The sequence below is a fragment of the Geotrypetes seraphini genome, chromosome 12 (genome assembly GCF_902459505.1).
Source record: "Geotrypetes seraphini chromosome 12, aGeoSer1.1, whole genome shotgun sequence".
Classification (NCBI taxonomy): domain Eukaryota; kingdom Metazoa; phylum Chordata; class Amphibia; order Gymnophiona; family Dermophiidae; genus Geotrypetes; species Geotrypetes seraphini.
This window is the reverse complement of record NC_047095.1, coordinates 11,866,010-11,889,863: the sequence shown is the minus strand read 5'-3', so window position 1 is coordinate 11,889,863 and position 23,854 is coordinate 11,866,010. Positions and strand designations below refer to the sequence as shown.

At 42.5% G+C, this 23,854-nt stretch overlaps 1 protein-coding gene across 1 annotated transcript in view; it reads right to left on the bottom strand.

Moving 5' to 3' along the window:
• Positions 1 to 23,854, bottom strand: part of COL11A1 (collagen type XI alpha 1 chain) — a 528,076-nt gene that overhangs the window by 307,248 nt on the left and 196,974 nt on the right. The window contains exons 13-18 of the mRNA XM_033916645.1: positions 23,706 to 23,792; positions 19,570 to 19,626; positions 16,682 to 16,735; positions 16,521 to 16,574; positions 15,828 to 15,881; positions 10,162 to 10,215 (exon numbers count right to left, since the gene is read on the bottom strand). Of these exons, the coding sequence (XP_033772536.1) occupies positions 10,162 to 10,215; positions 15,828 to 15,881; positions 16,521 to 16,574; positions 16,682 to 16,735; positions 19,570 to 19,626; positions 23,706 to 23,792 (360 nt within the window). The remainder of the gene's footprint in view (positions 1 to 10,161; positions 10,216 to 15,827; positions 15,882 to 16,520; positions 16,575 to 16,681; positions 16,736 to 19,569; positions 19,627 to 23,705; positions 23,793 to 23,854) is intronic.

The window sequence follows — 23,854 nt, the reverse complement described above, 5'->3', positions numbered from 1 at the left end:
CAAAAATTAACCAGTAAAAGAAAAAGCCTCAGAGCATTGGAGGTGTGGACCCACACACGCCCACCCTTACATTATCGGAAAAAATCATTTGCATGGAGGATAAATTAGCCTTTTGAGAGATCGCTAATTCCAGTGGGTGGCCCTGAAGCAGTGGCGATTTTGCCACAAAACGATTGTCAGCCCTTATCACTGCTATCTACATTAAAACAATGTGGGGCTCATAATCGAAATGAAAATATGTCTAAAATCCCACCTAAATTGGTACTTGGGCGATCTAAAAGACAAGTCATCCAAGTGCTGATAATCAAACTGGGTTTTAGACATATCGAAAAACGACTTAGGCCTTTTCAGTGCTGCTGTACACCCAGAGCTAAAAGGGACATTTTAGGAGGAGTGGTGAGAGCGGGATTCTGGAGGGACGTGGGCCGACCTAGACATAGTCGTACTACATGTATAACCGAAAGTTTAACGAGGCTGCCTAGACAGAACTTATAAGCAGCGACTTAGGCGATGTAAAAACAGGTCTAAGTGCCCAGAAGGCACTCAAAGTGATCAGATATCCACACACATTCCCCCAGTGATCACTGACCCCCCACACCACCATAAAAATTGGAATACAAACTTTACATATCTGCCTCCAGAACATCAGCACCTGGCGTTGAAAGGCTAGTAGAGCTGCACAGAGGTGGCTTATGCAGTTTAGGGGGTGAGCTAGTGAACCATAAAGAGGAGGACCAGACCCATAAGACACTCCAACCACTGCATTCATGATGAAAATGTGCACCCACAAACCCTACTGTACTGCCATATAGGTGCCACCTGCAGCTATAAGGGCTATTGGGGTTGTAGACAGGTGGGTATAGTAGGTTTTGGGGGCTCACCATGGCCTATAAGGGAGTTGTGGTGAGATGTTTATGTGGCACCATTTTATGACGGTCGCAGCAGTGCCCTATAAGGTGCCCCACTACTGTGTTGCCATGTCTGGGTGGCCAGTCCATCACTTTGCTAGCCCCTCCCATGTCCAAAAGGTCTTGTTCTAGGCGTTTTTGACTTGGACAAATTTTTGAATGAGAATGGGGTATAAAGATAAACGACTTAGCGGTCTGGACGATCAAACGGCTGGATGTATAATTAGACGATTCTCGAAAAACAAAATATTTTGGACATATTTTTTGAGAATAGACTTTGGATACTGCCAACTTTAGACAACTAGCGACTTAGGCCCAAAATGGACTTAGATGTTTCTTTTGATTATGCCCCTCTGTGTGTCTAATCGATAATTTTTTTGCTTACCTCAAGGCTAATTTAACCTCTATGCAAAAGTTCTTTTGCCAATGATGTAAGGGTGGGTGAGTGTGGGTTCACACCTCCAACTCTCTGAGGCTGGTTAATTTTTGCTTTGATGCACAAGCACTATTTATGGAGTGTATTTGCTTTTGATTTGAATTATTTTTTCTCCATTCACTGCTTTTTGACTATTTTATAGCCTGCATATTCAGCTATGCATGCTGCCCCCCTATAAAAAGTGCCAAAAACTGCATGCAGAATTTTGGTCATGTGCCCAAATTGCATGTGTAATTTAACTAAATTATAAACTAATTAGCACTGATAATTGGCATATTAATAAGCAATTATTGGCATTAATTACAATCAATTAAAGTTATGTGCATAAATTTATGAACTGGAGCCTAAATTTTATGGGTGAGTCAAAAAAGGGGTACAGAAATGGGTGGGTCATGGACAGATTAGAGGTGGCATGGATTACAGAATAGAGCTATTTTTTAGTGCCTATTTTTGGGGCACCATATATATAATTTAGCCCTAAGCATAAAATTGTGCAAGCAAGTTTGTAGAATGAAATCTAAAATAGATCTGATCATCTATAGGAAGCAGATATCAACATGCACTTTCCTTTAATTTTTACATGAATAAAAAACTTTCTCTGACTTGTGATTCTGTTATAATTACATGTTAAAGAACTGCCTACAAAGTGTTTTCTCCTCTTTAATCTTTAATTTTTACAAACTGAAACATCTATGCTCCCAATAGATTCAATTTTCTTTAATTTATGTTACGTTAACAAACATATGATGGTATTTCTAAGTAAGAATGACTACCCTAAGGGAGCTTGTAAGTACAAAACAGATGGGCAGCTCTAATGCTGCCTGACAGCCAGGAGAGAAGGCTGGATTTTTTATATTTTTTTTTGTCTCAAACCATCTAGGACTTGAGCAGAAGGGTATGTGACATGAATTGTAACTAGTATAATAATGGTACCCTCTACTGGCCACTAGGCAGATCTGCATATTCTTCAAGGGGTATCCTCATGGTGATTTTTTAGAAAAGAACAAAAAAGTACAGCTCTATATCATTGATTAGCTACAAAGACTAGGCTTCTACAGCATATGAACAGACTATCACACTAATATCACACAGTGCATGCAGGGTGAAACCCAGACTGGCAATGAACAAGCATGAGCTTCTGAATCAAGGAGTAGAAGAGAATTTTTAAACCTTAAAATATTAATAAGAATCCAGTGGACAGCATACTACAGCTCAAAGGCATACAAAATATATCTATGGCATGTTTCATACTTATGATGAATGTGTTATTTGTCTTAGGAAATGAAGGTCACATAATAAACTGCAGAGTTGCACACTCTTCTAGGATGTTTTGCACACTACTCATGGTTTAATTTTAAATTTGTTATACCTCTTTTTGTAACCATAATAGACAGGTTTATAATTTAAACTAGCATAGGGAGCAGGGGATTCAGTTGTCCCTGTCTGGAGTGCTATGGAAGAGGGGAGCAGAGTCCCGGAGGAGAGGACTGTTGCCAGCATCTTATGTCATCTGCAGATGCCAAGTTGTGGCAGATTTAAACAGACTCGTGCCACAGTCCTGTGCCTGATTGAAGCGCTGTGCCTTATTGAGGCGCTGTGGAGAAGGAGGGGAGGCCATGAGGAGAGAACTGTTGCTGTCGTCTGACTTCATCTGCAGACACCAAGCCGTGGCAGATTTCAAGAGCTTAGTGCTGTGGTCACGTGCCCATGAGCATGTGCCTGAAGGGGCATGACCAAAGGGGCATGCCCCTTCGGAGCCATTGAGATGCCATCGAGGACTTATTGAGGTGTACCTGAGGATTTGAATCTTTCTATTGATTGGCTGCTGTAATCTTCACTTTTCAAGGTATTTCGTATTTTCTTCTTAAAATTATTGATATGGGGAAAATGAAATGATCAGTTAGAGGACAACAAAGGAAGGTTCAAGATCCTATGGACTCCTTTGCTGTAATTAAAAATGTTTCTTCCACCACTGGTGTGAAATCCAGTTTTCCATTAAAGAGTAAAAGTAATTTAGAGGTTCCTTCTCCGAGTCCCGATCCACACTCACCACCTAATCCACCTAATGTGGTAGCAATCTCTGCTCCTGTAACTTCTGGCCTCTTAACAGCAATGTCTGAGATGATGTTGTCAACTACTGAGTTGTAGTCTAATGATAAGATGATTACAAAGTCCTCCCTTAAACCAGTTACATTTGGAAGCTGTATGAGGCAAGATTTTGGAATGATTGTTGCTGTTTTTGGAGTCTCGCCGCAGTGAGATCCAGAAAACAGCAACAATCATGACACTAGCCACAGAAGCCTAAGAGAACAAAACTCTACACTGGCAGAAGCGGTGGCGTGAACTTTCCTGCGTGCATATGTCGCCATGGGATTGTCGGTGCACCAAAGTTATTTGCACTTTTGACGGGTCACCAAAGACTATAGACTATGGATAATGGTCATTTAGTTTTATTGATTTATAAGTATTTTTTCAGATCCCTTACGTGCTTAGGATACTTCTGATTTCAGGTCTTTATCAACCTAGGAGTTGATATTCAGCCAGTATTTTATGACCACCACTGCTGTGATTGGAAATTCAATGTTAAGCTATGTTCAGGCTTTGGCACTGAGGGCTGGATTATGTAACTGGTGCTTTTTTGGCGGCCACCTTAAAAGCGACTGCCAATCGCGTGCTAATCATGCGATGGTGCCAGGTACAGAATAACACCTCCAGCAAAGGCAGGTGCCATAAATGTAGACCAGGGTTTTCCAGGCCTACATTTGTGGTGCCTACTTTTGATGCGAATCACACCTCCATAGGCGCTTTAAGCCACCTAATGCCACTTCCAGCATTAGTCACGCCCACAGTGGCATTAGGCAGCCTAAAGCGCTTACACAGGTGTGATTCCAGAGCCAAATGTTTGGGCACCAATAGGCACCTTGAAACTCATTTAAAAATAGTATTTAAATGGTGATTTTTACTGAGCTTGGGCACCTATTGGTGCTTAAAAAAATTGGTGCCAGTTAGATAATCTGGGCCTGAATTTCCAGGTTTATGGAGACAGCTAAAGCATAGCTGGTTAGGTGTGACATTCAGCACTTAACCAACTTTGGGGTACCATATAAAGATAGGACTGACTTTTATGTGATTATCTTGGCCAGTTAAGTGCTGAATATCAGGCTTGGTGTGGTGGGGGGCTGTTAGGGGGAGTTTATTCTCGGAGGGAGGGGGAACTTGCTGTCAGGGGGAGTCAGAGGAGGATGACCCACTAGACCATCAGGATTGGTATGTTGGGAGGTTGTCGGGGGTGCTTGCTATCAGAGGAGGTCCTGACCCTGCAGCAGGAGGGAGTGGGCATCCCTCCTGCCGATCTTCTGCATAGAATGGGGGGGGGGGGCATTGGCAGCGGTGGCAATGACGGGGGGCACTAGACCAGTGTTTTTCAACCTTTTTACACCTGTGGACCGGCATCGAACCATGGACCAGCGGTTGAAGAACACTGGGCTAAGTTGTGGGCCAGACCTTGCCCATCTCTACCCAATCTCCACCCCAGACCCCGCCCCCATAATAGTACTAATTGCACCTTGCACATCCCGTGCCTCATCTGGAAGCCTTCCCTCTGACATTGCAACGTCAGAGAGAAGGCTTCCGGTTCAGGCGCAGGACGCAAGTAGAAGCCACTGCACGTGGCTTTGTGCACTGAATCAGTGAGGAAGAGGGAGCTGGCTCGAAGATAACGCCGCATCGATCGCACCGTGGACCGGCAGTTGAAGAACACTGTTTTGGGCCTGATGCACGTGCTGGCCCTGTGGACCGGCAGGAAATTTCTGTGGACTGGCACTGGTCCATGGTTGAAGAACACTGCACTAGACCACCAGGCTTTTCTAGGGCTCCATTTACAAGGAATTGAGGCAATTTGTGGTGGTGGGTCTCAGCTGCTTTAGTTTCTTGTCAGTGCCTGAGCCAATCAGCGCTCAGGCACTGAAAGGAAAGTAAGGCTACAACAGCTCAGACTCTACCAGTAAATATCAGCCCAAATTTCTTGTAAATGGAGAGGCATTCCTTTTTGAGAATCACCTAGAGAAGTCATTTTAATATTAATGACCCTATTATACAACAGTTTTAATATTAATGACCTCATTGTACTACATTTGCATGGTACAATCGGAGGCTGCTAGAAAGCACAGAAAAGACTACGGTGAATCATTTTGATAACCGGGCAGTAAAATCTGTGCATTTATGATTGTTTAGCGCCATTGTTAAATGCACTGTGACTTTAGAGAAACTGGCCCTGAGTGCTGAAGCAAAGTGTGAACTTGGGAGCTCAAGCCGCTGGTTACCAAAGCTATATCCTGTGTAAAAGATTTAAATCAATTTTTAAATCTCTTATCTGATTTGCTATTATCAGCTGAGGATCTTTTTGCAGTTATGGGGTGTCACTATGGGGGCTTCGTTTGCCCTCTCAGCAGCAAATCTCTTCATGACTGAATTTGAACAAAGATGCATTCGTTACAGGAATTTGCAAGTGTGAAATGTTAGCTGTGGTACATCGATGATGTTTACATGCTTTGGAGTGGATCTGGGACCTTCTTGGACTCATTTGTAACTTTATTAAATTATTTGCATCCAACTATAAAATTTGATCTTACATTGCAGTGCATATCATTTCTGGAGGTAAAAATGCAGAATGCTGGGGGACGACTTTATACCTCTATGTACACTAAACCCAGAGATCGAAATACCTTATTGCAATTTGACAGTATGCATCCTATGCACTTGAAGCAGAGTTTTCCGTATTCCTAATTTCTACAATTTCTGCATCTGTGATTCATGGGCTTAATTTAAGCATGACATTGATGGAGAAATTCTATAAAAGAGGGTATCCTAAAATACTGGTTCGCTCAGCTTACAAGCGAGCCGTATACAGTAATAGGGATTTACTGCTACATCCAATGAAAAAGGAACAGGATGATCAGATGATAAACTGTATATTAAAATACACCTCAGTGTCACATGAACTGTCTTGCTGTATTGGTAAGCATTGGAATATTATGAAATCTCTTCTGCTGTTCTCTAATGTCAGATGTGTGATTTCATATGCTTGGAATAAGAACCTAACAGATAAATGATGTCACTTTGATGGCTGGTCTTCAGTGAGCAACAATAATTTTGGCCATAAGCGATGTGGCCAATGCTCTATTTGTGCTGTGACCAAAGAGGGTAATTCATTTACTATACATGATAAGGAATTTCAGATAAAGAGTGTGACTACCTGTCAATCTAAAGGTGTTATCTATTGTTTTAGACGTCACGAGCATTTAAAATAAGAATGATTGAACACCGCTCCTGCATTTCCACTCAGAAAACTGAAGCTCCAATAGTGTTGTGCTGTGTGGAATGGGGACACGGGTTTGAAGAGCTCTGTTGCACAATAATATCACAATCTTAGCTGAAGAGAAGGGACAATTTAAAATTTTCCCTGTGGCGGAAAGAACAGCAGTGGATCTTCAGAACTAAGACAGTGGAACTCTTAGGGCTTAATGGCCCTATTGAATGGCAGGCATTTTTCTAATGGACAATTATAATTTACATGTCTATAGTTAGAAGAATTTTATGCAGGAAGGATTAGAAGCTAAGCACTTTCCAGGCTATGGAGGATTAACTTCCTCAGATTATTTGAAGTGCATGTACTTTTAAATTTGAGCTTGTTTGTTATTGGGTCTGTTCCATAGCGTTCTGTCTTTTAGTACCATATATACTTGAATATAAGCTGAGATTTGGGTGCTAAAAAATGGCCCAAAAATGGGGGTCTTGGCTTATATTCGGATCAGGGCCCACTCACCCCGTAACCCAGACCTGTTGCAGATCTCCACTGGGCCTGTCATAAGACCTGGTGGGCCAACAGTGGGCCAGGACAGGATGGATTTCTACTGCCTCGGCCAACTGCAATGATTTTTATCTCCTTCTGGCCTCCCCTGTGTACCTTTGAAATCCCTAGTGGTCAAGCAGTGGGGCAGAGCAGGAGTGGTTTTTCCATGCTCCTGCCCCATGCTGAGCCACTAACTGAATGGCTGGTTTGCACTGCTGCTTATTCCTTTGGAGGGATTTTATTTTCAGGATTCAATTTAAAATTTTCTAGATCTTTGGATCACAGCAGTTTCAATGTATCCAGTAATCAGTGATGTCATAAGGGCGCCACCTACTGGATGTCTCTTGCACCCCTGAGGCAGGCTTTCATGCCAAAACATGGACCACGTCGGGTCTATAACACAAACTGAATATATGATAGAGACTGTTTTAACTTTTTAATAAATATTTATTCATTTATTCATCTCTGGTTGATATGCAAGGTTCCATCCCCACTTGTACTTTTTCATTGCTTCCTCATGGGGTTTGTTTCCTTGTTTTTGTTTTACAGTTCATAAGAAAGTACATAATAGGGAGTCGATATGTAAAGCAGAATGTAAGACTTGCTCACTGGTATCCACACAGCTCACTATCGTCAATGAGAGAAGATAGTAGACTGGAAGTATGTTTTTATGCCTCTTCATATTTGCACCCTATGTGGCTGTACCTCTCATACACTGCTTGGTATGGTTCTGATGGGTACACATTTACAACAGATATTTGATGTGGAGGATATTTTTTTAATGAAAAACCACAATTACTTTTGAAAATACAGAGCAAAAAGTACACATGCACTTTTGCTAATGCTACAGGTTCTAAAAAGACCCCTTAAAGAAGCATTGCCTGTAGAGAATTCAAAAAGTTCCTCAAAGTTGTGAGATCAGCCAACCTTGGCACCCCCGACACGATCGGGGCAAGAAGGAGCTCAAGCCCTCTTGCCCCCCCCCCGACTCCCCGACACGATCGGGGCAAAAAGGAACCCAAGCCCTCTTGACCCGCCGATTCCCCAACTCCCCGACAATATTGGGCCAGGAGGGAGCCCTCCTGGGGGCGGGGCCTGAGGCACATGGGCCCAACCCGACCATGTGCCTCAGGCCCCGCCCCCAGGAGGGACCTAAGGCTCCCGGGCCTATTCTGATTGGCCCAGGCGCCTTAGGCCCCACCAGTAGGCGCAGCTTTGGGACGGATGGGCCAATCCGGCCTCATTCCGTTGTTGGCTGCCTGCCGGACAGGCGGGTTTGGCTCCCGTCTGTCCGGCCAACTACAGAAAGGTACAGGGAAGGGGGTGGGGGTGTCGTGGGGGTCGGCCAGGGGGGTCACGGGTCGGCTGGGGGGGCGGTCGGAGATTCTTGGGGGGGCGGTCGTTGGGGGGAGGGGGGTTTGCGTCGAAGGCAGGAGGGGCTGGGATCCCTCCTGCCCGTAATGTAGTGCGGGGTGGGGGTAGGGGGTCGCCGTGGCCAGGAGGATTTGGGCTCCCTCCTGGCCCGAACAACTAGGGGGGGGGGGGGTCGCCAGGGCCAGGAGGACTTGGGCTCCCTCCTGGCCCGATATTGTCAGGGAGTTGGGGAGTCGGCGGGGCAAGAGGGCTTGGGCTCCCTTTTGCCCCGATCATGTCGGGGAGTCGGGGGGGGGGGGGCAAGAGGGCTTGAGCTCCCTCTTGCCCCGATCGTGTCGGGGTGCCAAGGTTGGCTGGGGCAAGAGGGCTTGAGCTCCCTCTTGCCCCGATCGTGTCGGGGAGTCGGCGGGGCAAAAGGGGAAGCAGCAGGACACCGGTAGGAGCTTCTACATGATGGGGGGGTCAGGAGGCTGTGGGGGTGTGAGCGGTCCTTCAGGGTGGGGGTGCGTGCGAGCGGTCCTTCGGGGTGGGGGTGCGAGCGGTCCTGCGGGGGGGGGATGAATCGGACGTCGGGGGGGGGGGGGCATCAGGCTTTCAGGGTGGGGACAGGACTTCAAGGGGGAGAGGAGAGTCGGGGCGGGCGAAAGAAGAGTCGGGGTGGCCAGAGGAGAGTCGGGGCGGGCGACTGGAGAGTCGGGCAGCATGCGCGGTATACGGGTGTGCACGGTATACAAAAATTTCTGTACATAAATTTTTGTTTTCTGCGCGCTATACCCGTGTGCGCGTTTTACACGGGTGCGCGTTATCTATGTGAAAATACGGTAAATAAAATAATACTTCACTAGTGATATGGGACTATGTGGTTCTACGTATTCCTCAAAATGATATGAAATATTTGCATGTTTCAGATAGGCAGGTTATAAGTGAATATATAATATTTCAGGAATGGCTCTCTGCATGGACCTACTGGACCTGGGGGGGGGGGGTGTCACATTATCAAGGTAGACGTTGCATAGTAGCCTACTCAGTTAGTTAGAAGATATGGAGAATAGAACCAGAAGGAATAACAGGAAACTGAGACCTATGAGGATAAAGTACAAGTTTTTCAGAGACTTTCCAAGAGATTGTCCTTATTGGGGAGTGGAGACCAGTCACAGAGCAGCACTTGCTTAAAGCTGAAAAGAGCTCATAGAGAGCTAGAACTGAAGAGATGGAAAGCATTTCCATGAGAAAGATATGTTTTTGAGGAAAGCTATGAGTCACTATAAGAGAATTCAAAGATTGGAATCTTCGATGACCTGTCTAATTTAATTAAAACTTTTTAATGCATACTATTCAGTATATCACGTTACTCTGAAGTTTAACATGCATTAAACTGTTGTAGCACATGCTAAATTTTTATTTTAAAGCACTTTAACAGATGGAATATGCACTAACAAAAAACACATCCCTTAAAATCATAATTCTGATGCTGCATTACCCTTTACTAAGGCTAGCCTTTTCATATGAGAAAAACAGTCATAAGCTGATATAATTCCTTTGTAATAAGATTGCAGTGGTCCCATTATATAAACAAGCACTTTAGTTCGTACCCTGTGGCCTTTATCACCAGGAAGACCAGGAAGACCATCAAAACCTCTATCACCCTGTAACAGAAAAATAAAATATGAATATTACCTACTGCACACCCTTACTGATGTATTTTAGTGTTAATCATTGTTATGTTATGTTAATCAGGTTTTCTATTCTGAGTTTACAGTACAAGGTCGGATTACAATGTAAGAAGTTGTGTCAAGAAGTATATCGATTACTCCAAAACTCAGGATTTTGGCATAATTGATACACTTCTTGACACATCGGACAAACTTTTTCATAAGTTACTTTGTTCGTTTTGCTTACCAAATTGAATTTTTGTTCCAAGCATTACAGTTATAAGGGAGAAAAGAATTGCAACATAATACTCCGCATTGAGGTTCAGACTCCTGAGGCAGGCGCCTTACGGCCGAAACACATACAGTTTATTAGCTCAAAATGCGTAAGAATGTTGAAAGAAAAAAAAGATATATATAGCTCAAATCAAATACAGTAGTACCTTGGATTACGAGTATAATCCGTTCCAGGAGCATGCTCGTAATCCAAAATGCTCGTTTATTAAAGCGAGTTTCCCCATAGGAAATAATGGAAACTTGCTTTGATGCGTTCCCCCCTCCCCGAGAACCGGCATTGCTCCCCTCAAAGGCCCCCCCTGCGATCAGGCACACCCCCCCTGCGATCCGGCACCCCCCCTGCCTCGAACCGGCACCCCCGCCACGATCCGACACCCCCCCGACATGATTGGGCACCCCCCGACACGATCCGACCCCCCCGACACGATTGGGCACCCCCCCGACACGATCCGATATCCCCCACCGACACAATTGGGCACCCCTCTCCCCCCCCCGCTGCTTCTTACCCTCATCTGGGCACTCTAGAAGGTCGGACTCCTCGTCTGCTGGACCTTGAGCATCTGAGCATGCTCAAGGCCTGCGAGTTCACGTTCAGAACGTGAACTCGCAGGCCTTGAGCATGCTCAGATGCTCAACGCCCAGCAGACGAGGGCCGATCTTCAAGAGTGCCCAGATGAAGGTAAGAAGCGGCGGGGGGGGGGGTCGGATCGTGTCGGGGGGGTCGGATCATGTCGGGGGGGTGCCCAATCGTGTCGGGGGGGTCGGATCATGTCGGGGGGGTGCCCAATCGTGGCAGGGGGGGTCAGATCGTGGCGGGGGGGTGCCGATTCGAGGCAGGGGGGGTGCCGGATTGCGGAGGGGGGGTGCTCGTAAATCGAGCCATGCTCGGTTTCCGAGGCACCGATTTTGCAAATGTTTTTCTTGTCTTGCAAAACACTTGCAAACCGGTGCACTCGTAAACCGAGGTACCACTGTAGTTATTTTTTCCAGCAATCCCATAAGTTTAATTTATAATGGATAGTGCTACTGAATACTTCACAAACCAAGTTGGCAATATCCAGATAGTGCCAGGGTAGTCCGGGATTGGAGTCTGGAATGGAGGACATATTATTCCAATAGCACCATTTTTCAGCACTGCTATCTATATTCCTTTAGACATCTCAGAATTAATTTAATTTTTCTAGAAAAATAACTGTCTGGTGGAACTGTTAACTCTTTTATTCTCCAGCTGAAAAGTATATCAAGTCTTTTAAGAAAATGGAAGATCATATTTTAGAGACACAGTCTATAGTGTAATGTCCCTATAACTCAGTCTGATTTAATATATATGTTAAATCAGACTGAGTTATATGGACATTACACTATAGACTGTGTCTATTTTTATGTTTCTTAATTTAATAAAGTATTCCCTTGGTTGATTATTGGACAAAAATTAGCATTTGGCCATTAATTCATAAAAAGGGGAAATGTGCCATTTTTTGGCCATACACAAGTGGTCTTAGCGCATGGAAAAGACCCACATAAGGGGTACGCTAAGGCCACTTTTACCTTGGTTTTGGTAAAATGCCTCCATTAAGTGCAAAGGCTGCACCTTGTATTTGATGAGGGCATGCAAAGCATATCCTATGTAATTAGCATGCATTAAACCTGATTGCAATTAGCATGCATTCACTTACCTGTGGATTCTATATATGGGTGCCAAAATGTGTGCACGGATCAATGATGCACATACAAATTAATTAGCTAAGAAACCATAATCTAGCAATAAAGTGATGTCAACAATCTATAGTAGTTAATAGGCAGTAATTAGATTCTGTGCAAGCATCTTCCTAAATGCTAGTCTATAACACCATGCCTCTAAACACCCCTAGCGTACAACTCAAAAGAGGGTGTAGCCAAGGGAGGGTAGGGGCATTCCAAACAATTGTTCATGTAGTTATAGAATACTACCATTTCTGTGCCCAAATGCCAAGAGTTGGGTGCTACTTCGTTATAGCAAATTACAGGGACTGTCTATAAACAATAGTCAGTAAAAGGCTATGTATATAATGGGAGACTGACTATATAATAAAGAAACTACCAGTGTGGAGAAAATGAATAACTCATTAGCTGTACACTCAGAGAAATGAAACTCTGAAGAGGGGGTGAGAACCTCCTCTTGGGGTAAGAGTTTACCATCCAATCATTGCATATGTTTCATGAAAAAACACTCTCTGAACACTGGTAAAACATGTATTGATAATTAGACTTGCTTGTAAGGCTGGCGTAAATATTCAAATTTCTTATGCCACAAATCTCACTGGATTGCTAGTTTGGAACACTTATCTTGTAAGTATAGCTCTCAAGGGTCTCAACGCGGCCCCGTTTCGTGTTCTGCTTCAGGAGACCCAGAAACACTTAATTGAACGATGTTCTCATTGAGACTCTGTACAAGAGTTACAGCTTTCCATGAGAAAATCTAAAATACAAAAACTTAAATCAGAACCACACAAACCGTAGAAAAATATACTTAAATAGTCTACGCTGTGGGAAAAGTTAATGTCTTATTGGCAAAGATGAGGCGGGAAACACAAGAAAATTCAAAAAAGTACATACCAATTGCAAACTTCCAAACGCCGGCATGTTTTAGCGGATTTGAAATTCTCAGTATTAGACACCATTGTTTCCACGAGAGGTGGTGACACAGCTAAGCTACTCTGGCGAAAGGAACAGAAATGGATACACGAACGTAATACTTTGCACCCTCAAGAACTTAACAATGAAATAGAATGGGTGGCTTTTCTCTGATGTGTTTGGGACTTTTCACAAATATCTTTTTACATTTTTTCATTTTTTACAGTTTTTTCATCTTTTCAATCATCTTTATTTACAGTGACAGTTGTTCATCCACAGCTGTAACTTTTTTCACGTTATGATGTCATCACGTTTGCATACAGAGCTCCCCTCCCCCTCCCTCCCCTTTGCTTTAAATCGGGTGAGGCAGGCAGGGCTCTCTGTTGCTTGGAACTTTGGAAGTTTGCAATTGGTATGTACTTTTTTGAATTTTCTTGTGTTTCCCGCCTCATCTTTGCCAATAAGACATTAACTTTTCCCACAGCGTAGACTATTTAAGTATATTTTTCTACGGTTTGTGTGGTTCTGATTTAAGTTTTTGTATTTTAGATTTTCTCATGGAAAGCTGTAACTCTTGTACAGAGTCTCAATGAGAACATTGTTCAATTAAGTGTTTCTGGGTCTCCTGAAGCAGAACACGAAACGGGGCCGCGTTGAGACCCTTGAGAGCTATACTTACAAGATAAGTGTTCCAAACTAGCAATCCAGTGAGATTTGTGGCATAAGAAATTTGAATATTTATGCCAGCCTTACAAGCAAGTCTAATTATCAATACATGTTTTACCAGTGTTCAGAGAGTGTTTTTTCATGAAACATATGCAATGATTGGATGGTAAACTCTTACCCCAAGAGGAGGTTCTCACCCCCTCTTCAGAGTTTCATTTCTCTGAGCGTACAGCTAATGAGTTATTCATTTTCTCCACACTGGTAGTTTCTTTATTATATAGTCAGTCTCCCATTATATAAGAGTTGGGTGCTGGCATTTATACCAGATTTCAGCTGGCATAAATACGAGTAGTTGGGTGCTATCGACTCATGCTCGAGTCCTAGTGGTTTCATGAATTACAGATCTAAAAAGAGATCAGTTTTATGCTTAAATACCAGCACTCAAATTTGGGCACAGGAATGGGCTATAAGGGCCAGATTCTATAAATGGCGCCAAACTCAGTAGGCACCTTGAAAAGCAACATCTAAAGCATGTCAATCAGTTAGGCGCCGTTTCTAGACTCGAACCTAGTGGCACCTAAATTGACATAGGAGCCAGTAGACATGTATGCCTTAGATGCCAGTATATTAAGCCAGGGTTTTCTTGGTCTGAAACACTGATGCATAAGGTAAGCATCTACAGGCGCCTAACTCAATCCATGCCCAAACTGCACCCCAAATTCGTGACTACTAGCAAATTAATTTAATCATTTTTTAATGGTGATTTCAATTAAGCCAATTACAAAAAATTAACCCTTCCCCCTTTTACAAAGTTATGCAAGAGGCTTTTAGAGCCAGCCGGTGCGTTGAATACTCTGCATTGCTCCGACGCTCTTAGGAACTCTGGCCCAAATTCTGTAACCAGCGCCTAAAGTTAGGCACCTATTTCGAAGGCGCCCAACTAGGTAGGCGCCCATTCAAATTGAATAACAAGCTCAATTAAGCTTTTTAATCAACGCTGATTGAAACACAGGCGCCTATCAAGAAAGAGTGATTCTGTAACAAGGCGCCTCTAAAAATTTAGGCGGCCTTCCAAAAAATAGGCGCTATGCACGTTAGGCGTGAACATGGCTACATATTAGGCGCTTTGTTGCATAATCGCTGCTCTTAAGTGTGCTTAAGCGCTCAGCTAGGTGCCTAACTTTTAGCTGTGCCTAGAGCTGGCCTATTTTCTGGGCACCTCCAAAATAGGTTCCGCTCAGCGTGATTCATTAAACAGCACCCAATTTTTCTTGAATCGCACTGAACAGTGCCTAATTAGGCACCTAACTTTTGGGCGCTTCTTATAGAATTTGCCCTTCTATGACCGTCAGAGCAGCACGGAGCATTCAGCACGCCGCAGGAGCTAAAAAAAACCTCTTATGCAGTTTTGTAAAAGGGAGGGGGAGGAGTTAGGCACCTTTTATAGAATCAGTCACTACATACTATTCTATAAAGAGCGCTCAGTTTGGAATGCTCTTTATAGAATGGCGCTCCACACCCATTTTTTTTTCCAGTTACTTAATATGGACCTTGAGGAAGCAGTAAATGAACCCTTGTGGCGCAGGGTAAGTACCATGTGCTAGCTGCAGTACGCAATCGATGCCCATTCTCTGCTCATGACCTGTCTAATCCCCACTCCCTAACACAGGGGTGTCAAAGTCCCTCCTTGAGGGCCGGAATCCAGTCGGGTTTTCAGGATTTCCCCAATGAATATGCATTGAAAGCAGTGCGTGCACATAGGATCTCATGCATATTCATTGGGGAAATCCTGAAAACCCGACTGGATTCCGGCCCTCGAGGACCGACTTTGACACCTGTGCCCTAACACAACATGCAATTAAGAAGAGAATTAGTGTGCTCTGTTATGACACCGTGGTAACAGTTACTGTGCTTGTGTGATAACAGCGCACACTAATTCAAGTGTTAACCGCTTTAATTGGCTTTATTAAAAGGGCAACATTGTTTATAAACTACACCTGGCTGCTTTAATTCTAAATGGTCTAACAACATACTTTTGCCCCAGATTCTCCTGGCATTCCCCTAGCTCCGTCAGCACCAGTACGACCCTATAAAACAAAACAAAAAAAGAAAACATGAAATTCTAGCATCATAATAACCATAATAATCAAGTATACATCTATGGTCTGTTTCCAAAATGACAAAGACAGGTCAGGATCAAATATGTGTATTTTATATCATGTATATATTATATGCTATGAGTATGGGTATTACATAACTCTATAGGAAAGGGGAACATATCTTAAGGTTGAAATTAGAGTAAAATGTTCTTAATTAGCAATATAGTTAAATTAGCAATATAGTTAGCTTAATCATTATCACTTTGATCTAATTAACTCTAATAAAGGCTAGTGGTATCATTTAGAACTCGCTATATGTGGTAAGCATGGTAGCATATAGAACTGCCTATAGGGGAAATGCATGAATACTTGAATAAATACATATAAACTGTTCTGAGCTCTTCTGGGAGAACAGTATAAAAAAAATTAACAAATATACAAAAATGAAATAGATATGGTAAGAAATTTCCAACTGCTTTGGTTGTGATGCCAGTGTTCAAACATGAAGGAGTGTAACCTGCAAAGAGTGGTGGACGCGGCTCCACCTGCCTTGTTGGGCAGATTAGATGAACCATGCGGATCCTTATCTGCCATCATGTACTGTGTTACATCGTGTCTGTTACATACCCTTTTTCCAGATTTTCCATTTGGACCAGCAGGACCTTGAATTCCTCGAGGACCCTTCATGCAAAGAAAATATTTTTGAGACAATGTAAATGAATGGACTGTAGAGAAACATCTTGCCAGTAATAAATAATAAAAGGATTTTTTAAAATCACATAGTTTACCTGTGGTCCCCCGTCTCCACTTTCACCTTTAGAACCAGGAGCTCCAGGTCCGCCCTATGCAGGATATCCAGAAAAGAATATAAGGATCAATTGCCAAAATCCAGAATTGTAATTAAGATATACTACTGTTATTTTTTATTCTGGATTTGTGTATGTGATTATTATAATCTGTTTAGAATATAAATTAGAATTGTATAGAATTATGTGCATAACCAAGATATAAATCCTATATAATAAAACGCTAGCCGCGCATGCGCACTCCTATCTGCGTGTTCCATGATCAGTAGGTCTGTGGCCGCAGGAGTGCGCATGCGTGAGCCCCCAGCCTTCTTCCCAGAACCTACCTTGGCCGCCAGCAGCGGCGGCTCCTCTCACGAGCCCCCAGCGCTTTCAGCTCCTGCTGCACGGGGCCCACGCCGAGCCATCCGACATTACCAGAGGCCTTATGCACGGCACGCATAGACGGCTCGGGGACCCAGTGAGAGGAGGCCAGCATCAGCAGACCAGATCTTCCCCATCCGAAGCCCTACGTCCGTTGCTATGCCCCTAAACTCCCACGCAGCCGACCTTGGAATCACTTTTAAAATCCGAAAACACTCCTTTGCCGGCTCCCCACTCGGTAAGGTTTTTCGCCATTCTGACCCTCCCATCCCTTCCCGACGTCTGATGGCTCACTTAGTCCTTTGCCGCCCCCCCCCTTCCCTTCCCACAGTCCCGACTACGAACCTGGCGATTGCAGCAGCATGTGCAGCAGTCTTCACACGCTGCTTCGGGCCCTTCTACTGCCCTGATTTGCTCTGCCGCATGTCTAATGATGTCATCAGGGACGTGCCAGAGTAAATCAGGACAGTAGAAGGACCCAAAGCAGCATGTGAAGACTGCTGCACACGCTGCTGGAATCGCCAGGTTCATAGTCGGGACAGCGGAAAGGGAAGGGAAGGGGGGGTCGGTAAGGGACTAAGGGAGCCGGACAGACCGCGGGAAAGGAAAGGGGGTAGAGGAAACGCTACTGCTGCTGCATAGGGAAGTGGTGTGGGGGGAGGGAAATGGAGGGGGAGGGTATGCTGCTTTGGCTGCTGCACAGGGAAGTGGTGGGAGAGAAATGCTGCTGCATAGGAGGCAGGGAGAGAGACAGATAGATAGAAAGAAAGACAGACAGACAGACGGTGGGAGGAAGGGAGACAGAAAGAAAAGAAGAAAGACACAGGGGCAGGGAGATACACAGAAACACAGACAGACAAAAGGGGCCAGGGACAGAGACAGACAGAAAGAAAGACAGCAGGAGGGAGAGAGAGAGATAGAAATAAAGACAGACAGACAGACATATATTCTAGCACCCGTTAATGTAACAGGCTAAAATACTAGTGTTAGCATAATATTTATAGAAGAAGGTAATTCTATAAAGTAGATTCTAACATTTACACTCCAGTTTTGCATGTGTATGTTTAGAATATTAGCATATATGTGCATATATGTCAATATTCTTCCTAAGTGCTATTCTGTAACTATGCACATATCTTCAACAGCATTTTGATTACAGGTAGTCACACACATAGATTATGGGAGGAGTATGGGCAGAGCTCACAATTACTTGCATAACATATAGAATACTATAGGTTATGTGTATATCTCTGGAACAGATGTGGGTACTTATTTCAGCTCTATGGCTACTTTAAGGGCTCCATTTACTAAGATGCGCTAGCGTTTTTAGCGTGCGCTAACCACACGCTAAATGAAAAATACTAATGCAAGCTCTATGGAGGCATTAGTAAAAGGAGCCCCAAGTGTTCACGCCTAAGTGCATACTTGTGTATTTATAATGTTAATATTCAGTTCAGGAAAATAGAACAGGTGATTGAGGCCAACAGCGTGGCAGATTTAAAAAATAAATGGGATATTCATGTGGGATCTCTAATGATGTAAGGGCAGGGGGTGGTGAGCAAAATCAAGGAGAAGGGTCACTAGAGTGGGCAGACTTGGTGGGCTTTGGCCCTTTTCTGCCGTCATTTTTCTATGTTTCTACATCTCTTTATAGAATAGGCTCTTACCAGGTGCCCTCTGAACCTCTAATTATAGGTGAATTACCCCCTTTGCATGAGATAATTCCCGTATTAATTGACAAAACTGAAAGAATGGGGAATTTGCAAGGGATGGGTGAGACCAGTGCTTTACATGTTCACTCAAAGATTCTTTTATTTTTTAAGTTTGGTGTAGAGTTTAGTCTGCTCATAAGTAGCTGGTCCTTAACTCATGCTTGAAAATATAGACTAAATCTATAGATAAATGAATTTCTAAAAATGGTGTGATTTTATGTTTAGGGAGCATCATTAACACAGTTGTACACAAATTCCACGGTGCTACACTATCTCTTAGGTTATATTGTTTTCCAGAGTTAAAGAGATAAGTATAGTCTTTTAACACTTCATTAGCTTGTTTACTGAAAACTTAAGTTCTGTGAAGTTTTTGCGTCCAAAGAAAGACATCAGATGGGCTAGACAGGTGATTCATCACCCCTACATTATGTTGTGGGTGTCTAATATACAATTAGGAGACTTCTGTTTTCAGAATAAATTGTTTATCTTGCAAGAGAAAACATAGCAATACAATAACTTGACTCAATTTACTTAAGCTTAAAGATGATTTCCATGGTTTGCAAAGGTCGTTGTAAGGATACGGGCTGAATACTGTGCTTGAATTCAATATCAGGACCTGTGATGTTAGTCAACGAAGAGCAGCACAGCCAAAAAGATGTGTAAAAACCAAGTTCAGTTTTATTGTGCAGGCATCAGATAAAACCCAAGTAGGAGTGGAAGTATAATCTGCTTACTGGAGTAAAAGCTATAGGTATTTAAAATTTTAAATTCAAAATTATATTTTGTTTTACATACCATTGGACCTGATCTTCCAGTAAGACCCATTGGACCAGGTGGACCTCTCATAGCAAGCTAAGAGACAGTAAAACAACAAAATTACCCGTTTTCAAGATGCACAGTACTGGTTATATAAACAGAGGGCCCAATTTCCTTTTATGAAGCTGCACGATTCTGTATTGTGATTCTATCACCCAATTCATTTTATTTTATTTTTCAATTATGAGCTTGTTAGAGCTCATAATTGAAGCCAATATACTAATTAAGATAGGCACATACAGAGTAACTTAGGTGCCTATTTATTTCGGTGCCTAACATTAGGCGCCCTTTATAGAATTTTCCAAGCAGGAAATGTGACAAGGCCAATTCGATTTATATGGGCTTCATTGCATTTGCCACATGGGAATTGCTCACAGATCACCAAATCTTCCCAGCATACCAAGACATAACGTTCATAATACTATCTTGTAGAACGTGAACTCTCAGGCCTTGAGCCTGTGCAGATGCTCAAGGCCCAGCAGAAGAGGAGGCCAATCTTTGGGCACCGGCACCAAGCAGAGGACATGCCGGTGCCAGTGCCCAGATGAGGGTAAGAAGCGGCCGGGGGGGGTGCCTGATCATGGCGGGGGTGTCCAATCGCGGCGGGGGGTGCAGGATCACAGGGGGGGCCTTCGGGGGGAGCAATGCCGCTTCTCGTGGGGGGGGGGAAACCCATCAAAGCGAGTTTCCATTATTTCCTATGGGGAAACTCGCTTTGATAAACGAGCATTTTGTATTACGAGCATGCTCCTGAAACGGATTATGCTCGTAATCTAAGATACCACTGTGTATTTAAACTTTTTCTTCTTATATATACAGTATTATGAACGTTTATGTCTTGATATGCTGGGAAGATTTGGTGATCTATGAATATCTGAATAGTCCCAGAAGAAGTTTAGCCAAATAGTGGACTGAGTACATGGGAATTGCTAGCATGGCTTTGTAATAGAAGTCTTTGAAGAGTTAAGCTCCTAAATCAGCCTCTGGAAATTTGTTAAGGCCCTTTTTACGAAGCCACTGTAGCGATGCACCAAAGCCTATGGGGTCCTTTTACTAAGGCCGTTTTAACGCATGCTAAATATTAGCGTGCGCCAAATGCTAACACATCCATTATAGTCTATGGACACGCTAGCGTTTAGCACGAGCTACAACGGCCTTAGTAAAAAGACCCCTATAGGAATTGAATGGGCTTTGGTGTATTTACCGCAGCAGCATCTGGCTTTGTAAAAGGGGTCCTAAATTTATAATAAAAATTTCACTAACTCTCCATTTTACAAAAGCACAATAGTGGCTACAACTCAGCGAATGCTCCGATGCCTACTGAATCCCTATGGGTTTTAGAATGATTACCGCGGCTCACCACGATAATCACCTTTGTAAAAGGGTGACTAAATTCTAGGTGACAACAGAGCTGGATATAGGGCATGGGAACAATGTTAAGAGTTTAGCACTAATTTTCAGCAGGATATTCCTAAATTAGATTCATAAATCATGGCTAATAAATGGAAGTCCAAAATGTAAACACAATCTATCTTTTCGAGTTGTTCTTCCTACATATACCTTCTCAGCCTGTCTTTATTTAGGATGAATATATTCCTTATATGGATAGCTCAGTTCTTTGGATTCCAGTTTTTGGGATCTTCATATTTTTACTTAGAAACAATTTTGATTGAACATTTGGGGCTCCTTTTACTAAGCCGTGTTAGGGCATTAACGTGCGGAATAGCGCGTGCTAAATTGCTGCGCGCTAGACGCTAATGCCAGCATTGAGCTTTTGTTAGTTCTAGCCATGTAGCGCGGGTTTAGCGCGTGCTAAAATGCTGCATGCACTAAAAACGCTAACGCAGCTTAGTAAAAGGAGCCCTTAAAGAAATGAAAACAATTTTAAATCTCAAAAAAATTTGGGGAATGACATTATACAGGAAGCATTCAGATAGAAACATTTTTTATACATTTTCACACTTTCCACCCTGGTAAGTTGAAAGAAGGATTGCCAATTAGTCAATATTTACAGCTTTACCACATTTATATATCAATCTTTGAAATTACAACTGATATAATAATATAATTACAACTGATATATATGGGTTACTAAAATAAAACATATTTACAAGCATGCTATGCACAAAGATCTTCTTTAAGTGTGTGGTACAAACACAAATAAAAGACACAGAAACCATCTAATGGTATAAACTGACTATACTGTAGTCCATTCAATGAATTGTCATCTTTAAATGCCTTTAAGATCAGCTTAAAAACATTCTTGTTCAAAGGTGCCTTTGGACTATAATCGTCCTTTTTAGGACATTTTAATCATTTCTCGATGCACTTTATTCTGTACGACTGTTGGTTGTTTTGTCTTCCCCCTTTTACGTTCCTCCCTTCTCCCTCCTTTTTCTTTATATCTTGTTCTTTCCTGTTCCCTATTGTCTCTGTCATGTAGGTGTATTATTATATTTTTCTTTTATTATGACATTGTACCATGTTCATTTGATTTTGTATTTTATGTATTTTACCTTTGTAAACTGCCTTGAAATTTGATTAGATGGTATAACAAATAAAACTTGAAACTCGAATATCATTGTTTCAAGCTAAACTCAATCAAAGGAATATAACTTATCCTCAAAATATAAAGATGATATTCTTCACAGAACACAAATAAAGAAACATTTAGGGGTGGTGGCAGCATGGAGGAAACAGCAGGCTACCCCCCACTTGGAACACAAAAGGGTGAACTCACAAATAATACATGGAAAGACGAGTGTATTACAATATGGAAACAATAATAGTATATGTACTGTATAAATAGGTAAGATTTACATTTATTTAGCTCATGTATTGTAACACCACTACTGAAGCTCATGTATTGTAACACCTTTGCTGAAGCTCATGCAAACTGCTCAGAATTGACTCTCTAATCATTAGTAGAGGTATAGACGCTTCCAATAAACAAAAAAAATACCCATTGACATAAATTCTATAGCACTGAAACAGCCAAGAACTTCAAAGCGCCTCTGGTTCAACAAGTCCTGTTTTCAAAATCTTTCTCAGGAACCAGCAATGGAAACTTTTTCAGGTGGTGCACCAGTGATTAGTAATAGCGGACATTCTCTCTCCGGCAGTTTCTCACTTTTTGCATTCTTCTTACTTAGCCGCAGCCAATCTATGGCACTCTGTTAGAGTCCTTGCAGTGCTAACATTTCAGAACTTCCCCAGTCAAATTCTCTGCAGGTTCCTAAGTGGAGGGCTCCTCTGGAGGCGTTTTAGAACTATTTTAATTCAGGCATTTGGCAATATCAGTGACGCTGAATTCATGTCAGCAGGCATTATTAAGATGTCATTACTTTTTTGATTGAGTTTAAGCTTAAAGCAGTGATATTCATTTGAATTTGCAGTAACAATTTATTGAAGGGTCTACAGTGAGTTACTCTACCACAAAAAAAGAAAGCACAACCCCACGTATGGAAATATTACAAAGCAAAAAAAGTGGGAAGGGACACTCCACGTCAGCCACAGAAACAATCAATTTATTACAAACATATAAATAATAAAAGCATATACAAATAAATGGCTAAAAATAAAGCATAAGGCAAGCTAGACCCCAGCACAAAAAGGACTTAAGGGCTCTCTGTGAAGCTTGCCTTATGTTTTATTTTTAGCCATTTATTTGTATATGCTTTTATTATTTATATGTTTGTAATAAATTTATTGTTTCCGCTACAGTGAGTTATCCCATTATTGAACATTATTTGGAAGTTTTATTTCTGTTTGCCCCATGCACATAAAGATCAATGATGGCCACTGAGTCAAAAAACTGATTTAGCAGGTATGTCATTGCATGTTAGGCTTTGACCACATTGGTAGCAGTGGTTTCACTTCCGATATCTTTTTCTTCTAAATACATACATTTTTTTAAATTATGATTTGATGGTGCCCATTTCATTTTTAAGGTTTTAGTCATTTGTTTAGTTGGTTTCTTAAATCAGTTTTAAGGTGTGCATTTTGGGGCAAAAAAAGCATACTGAGATATCTCAGCACCTTCATGAGGAATTGCGGTTTCAGAGCACCGAATTGGAAAGTTCTTAATTTTAAATAATCTGCCAATGATATTTTACCCTGGCCTGCTGAAGGATAGCCTGGGCTTGAGCTTCCTGGGCTGAAACAGCTGGACCCTTATCACCACCGCCACCAGCAAATCTAAACTGTAACCATTTGAAAAAGAAAAGAAAAAAATCATTATATATTGAATGAAATATATATCAGG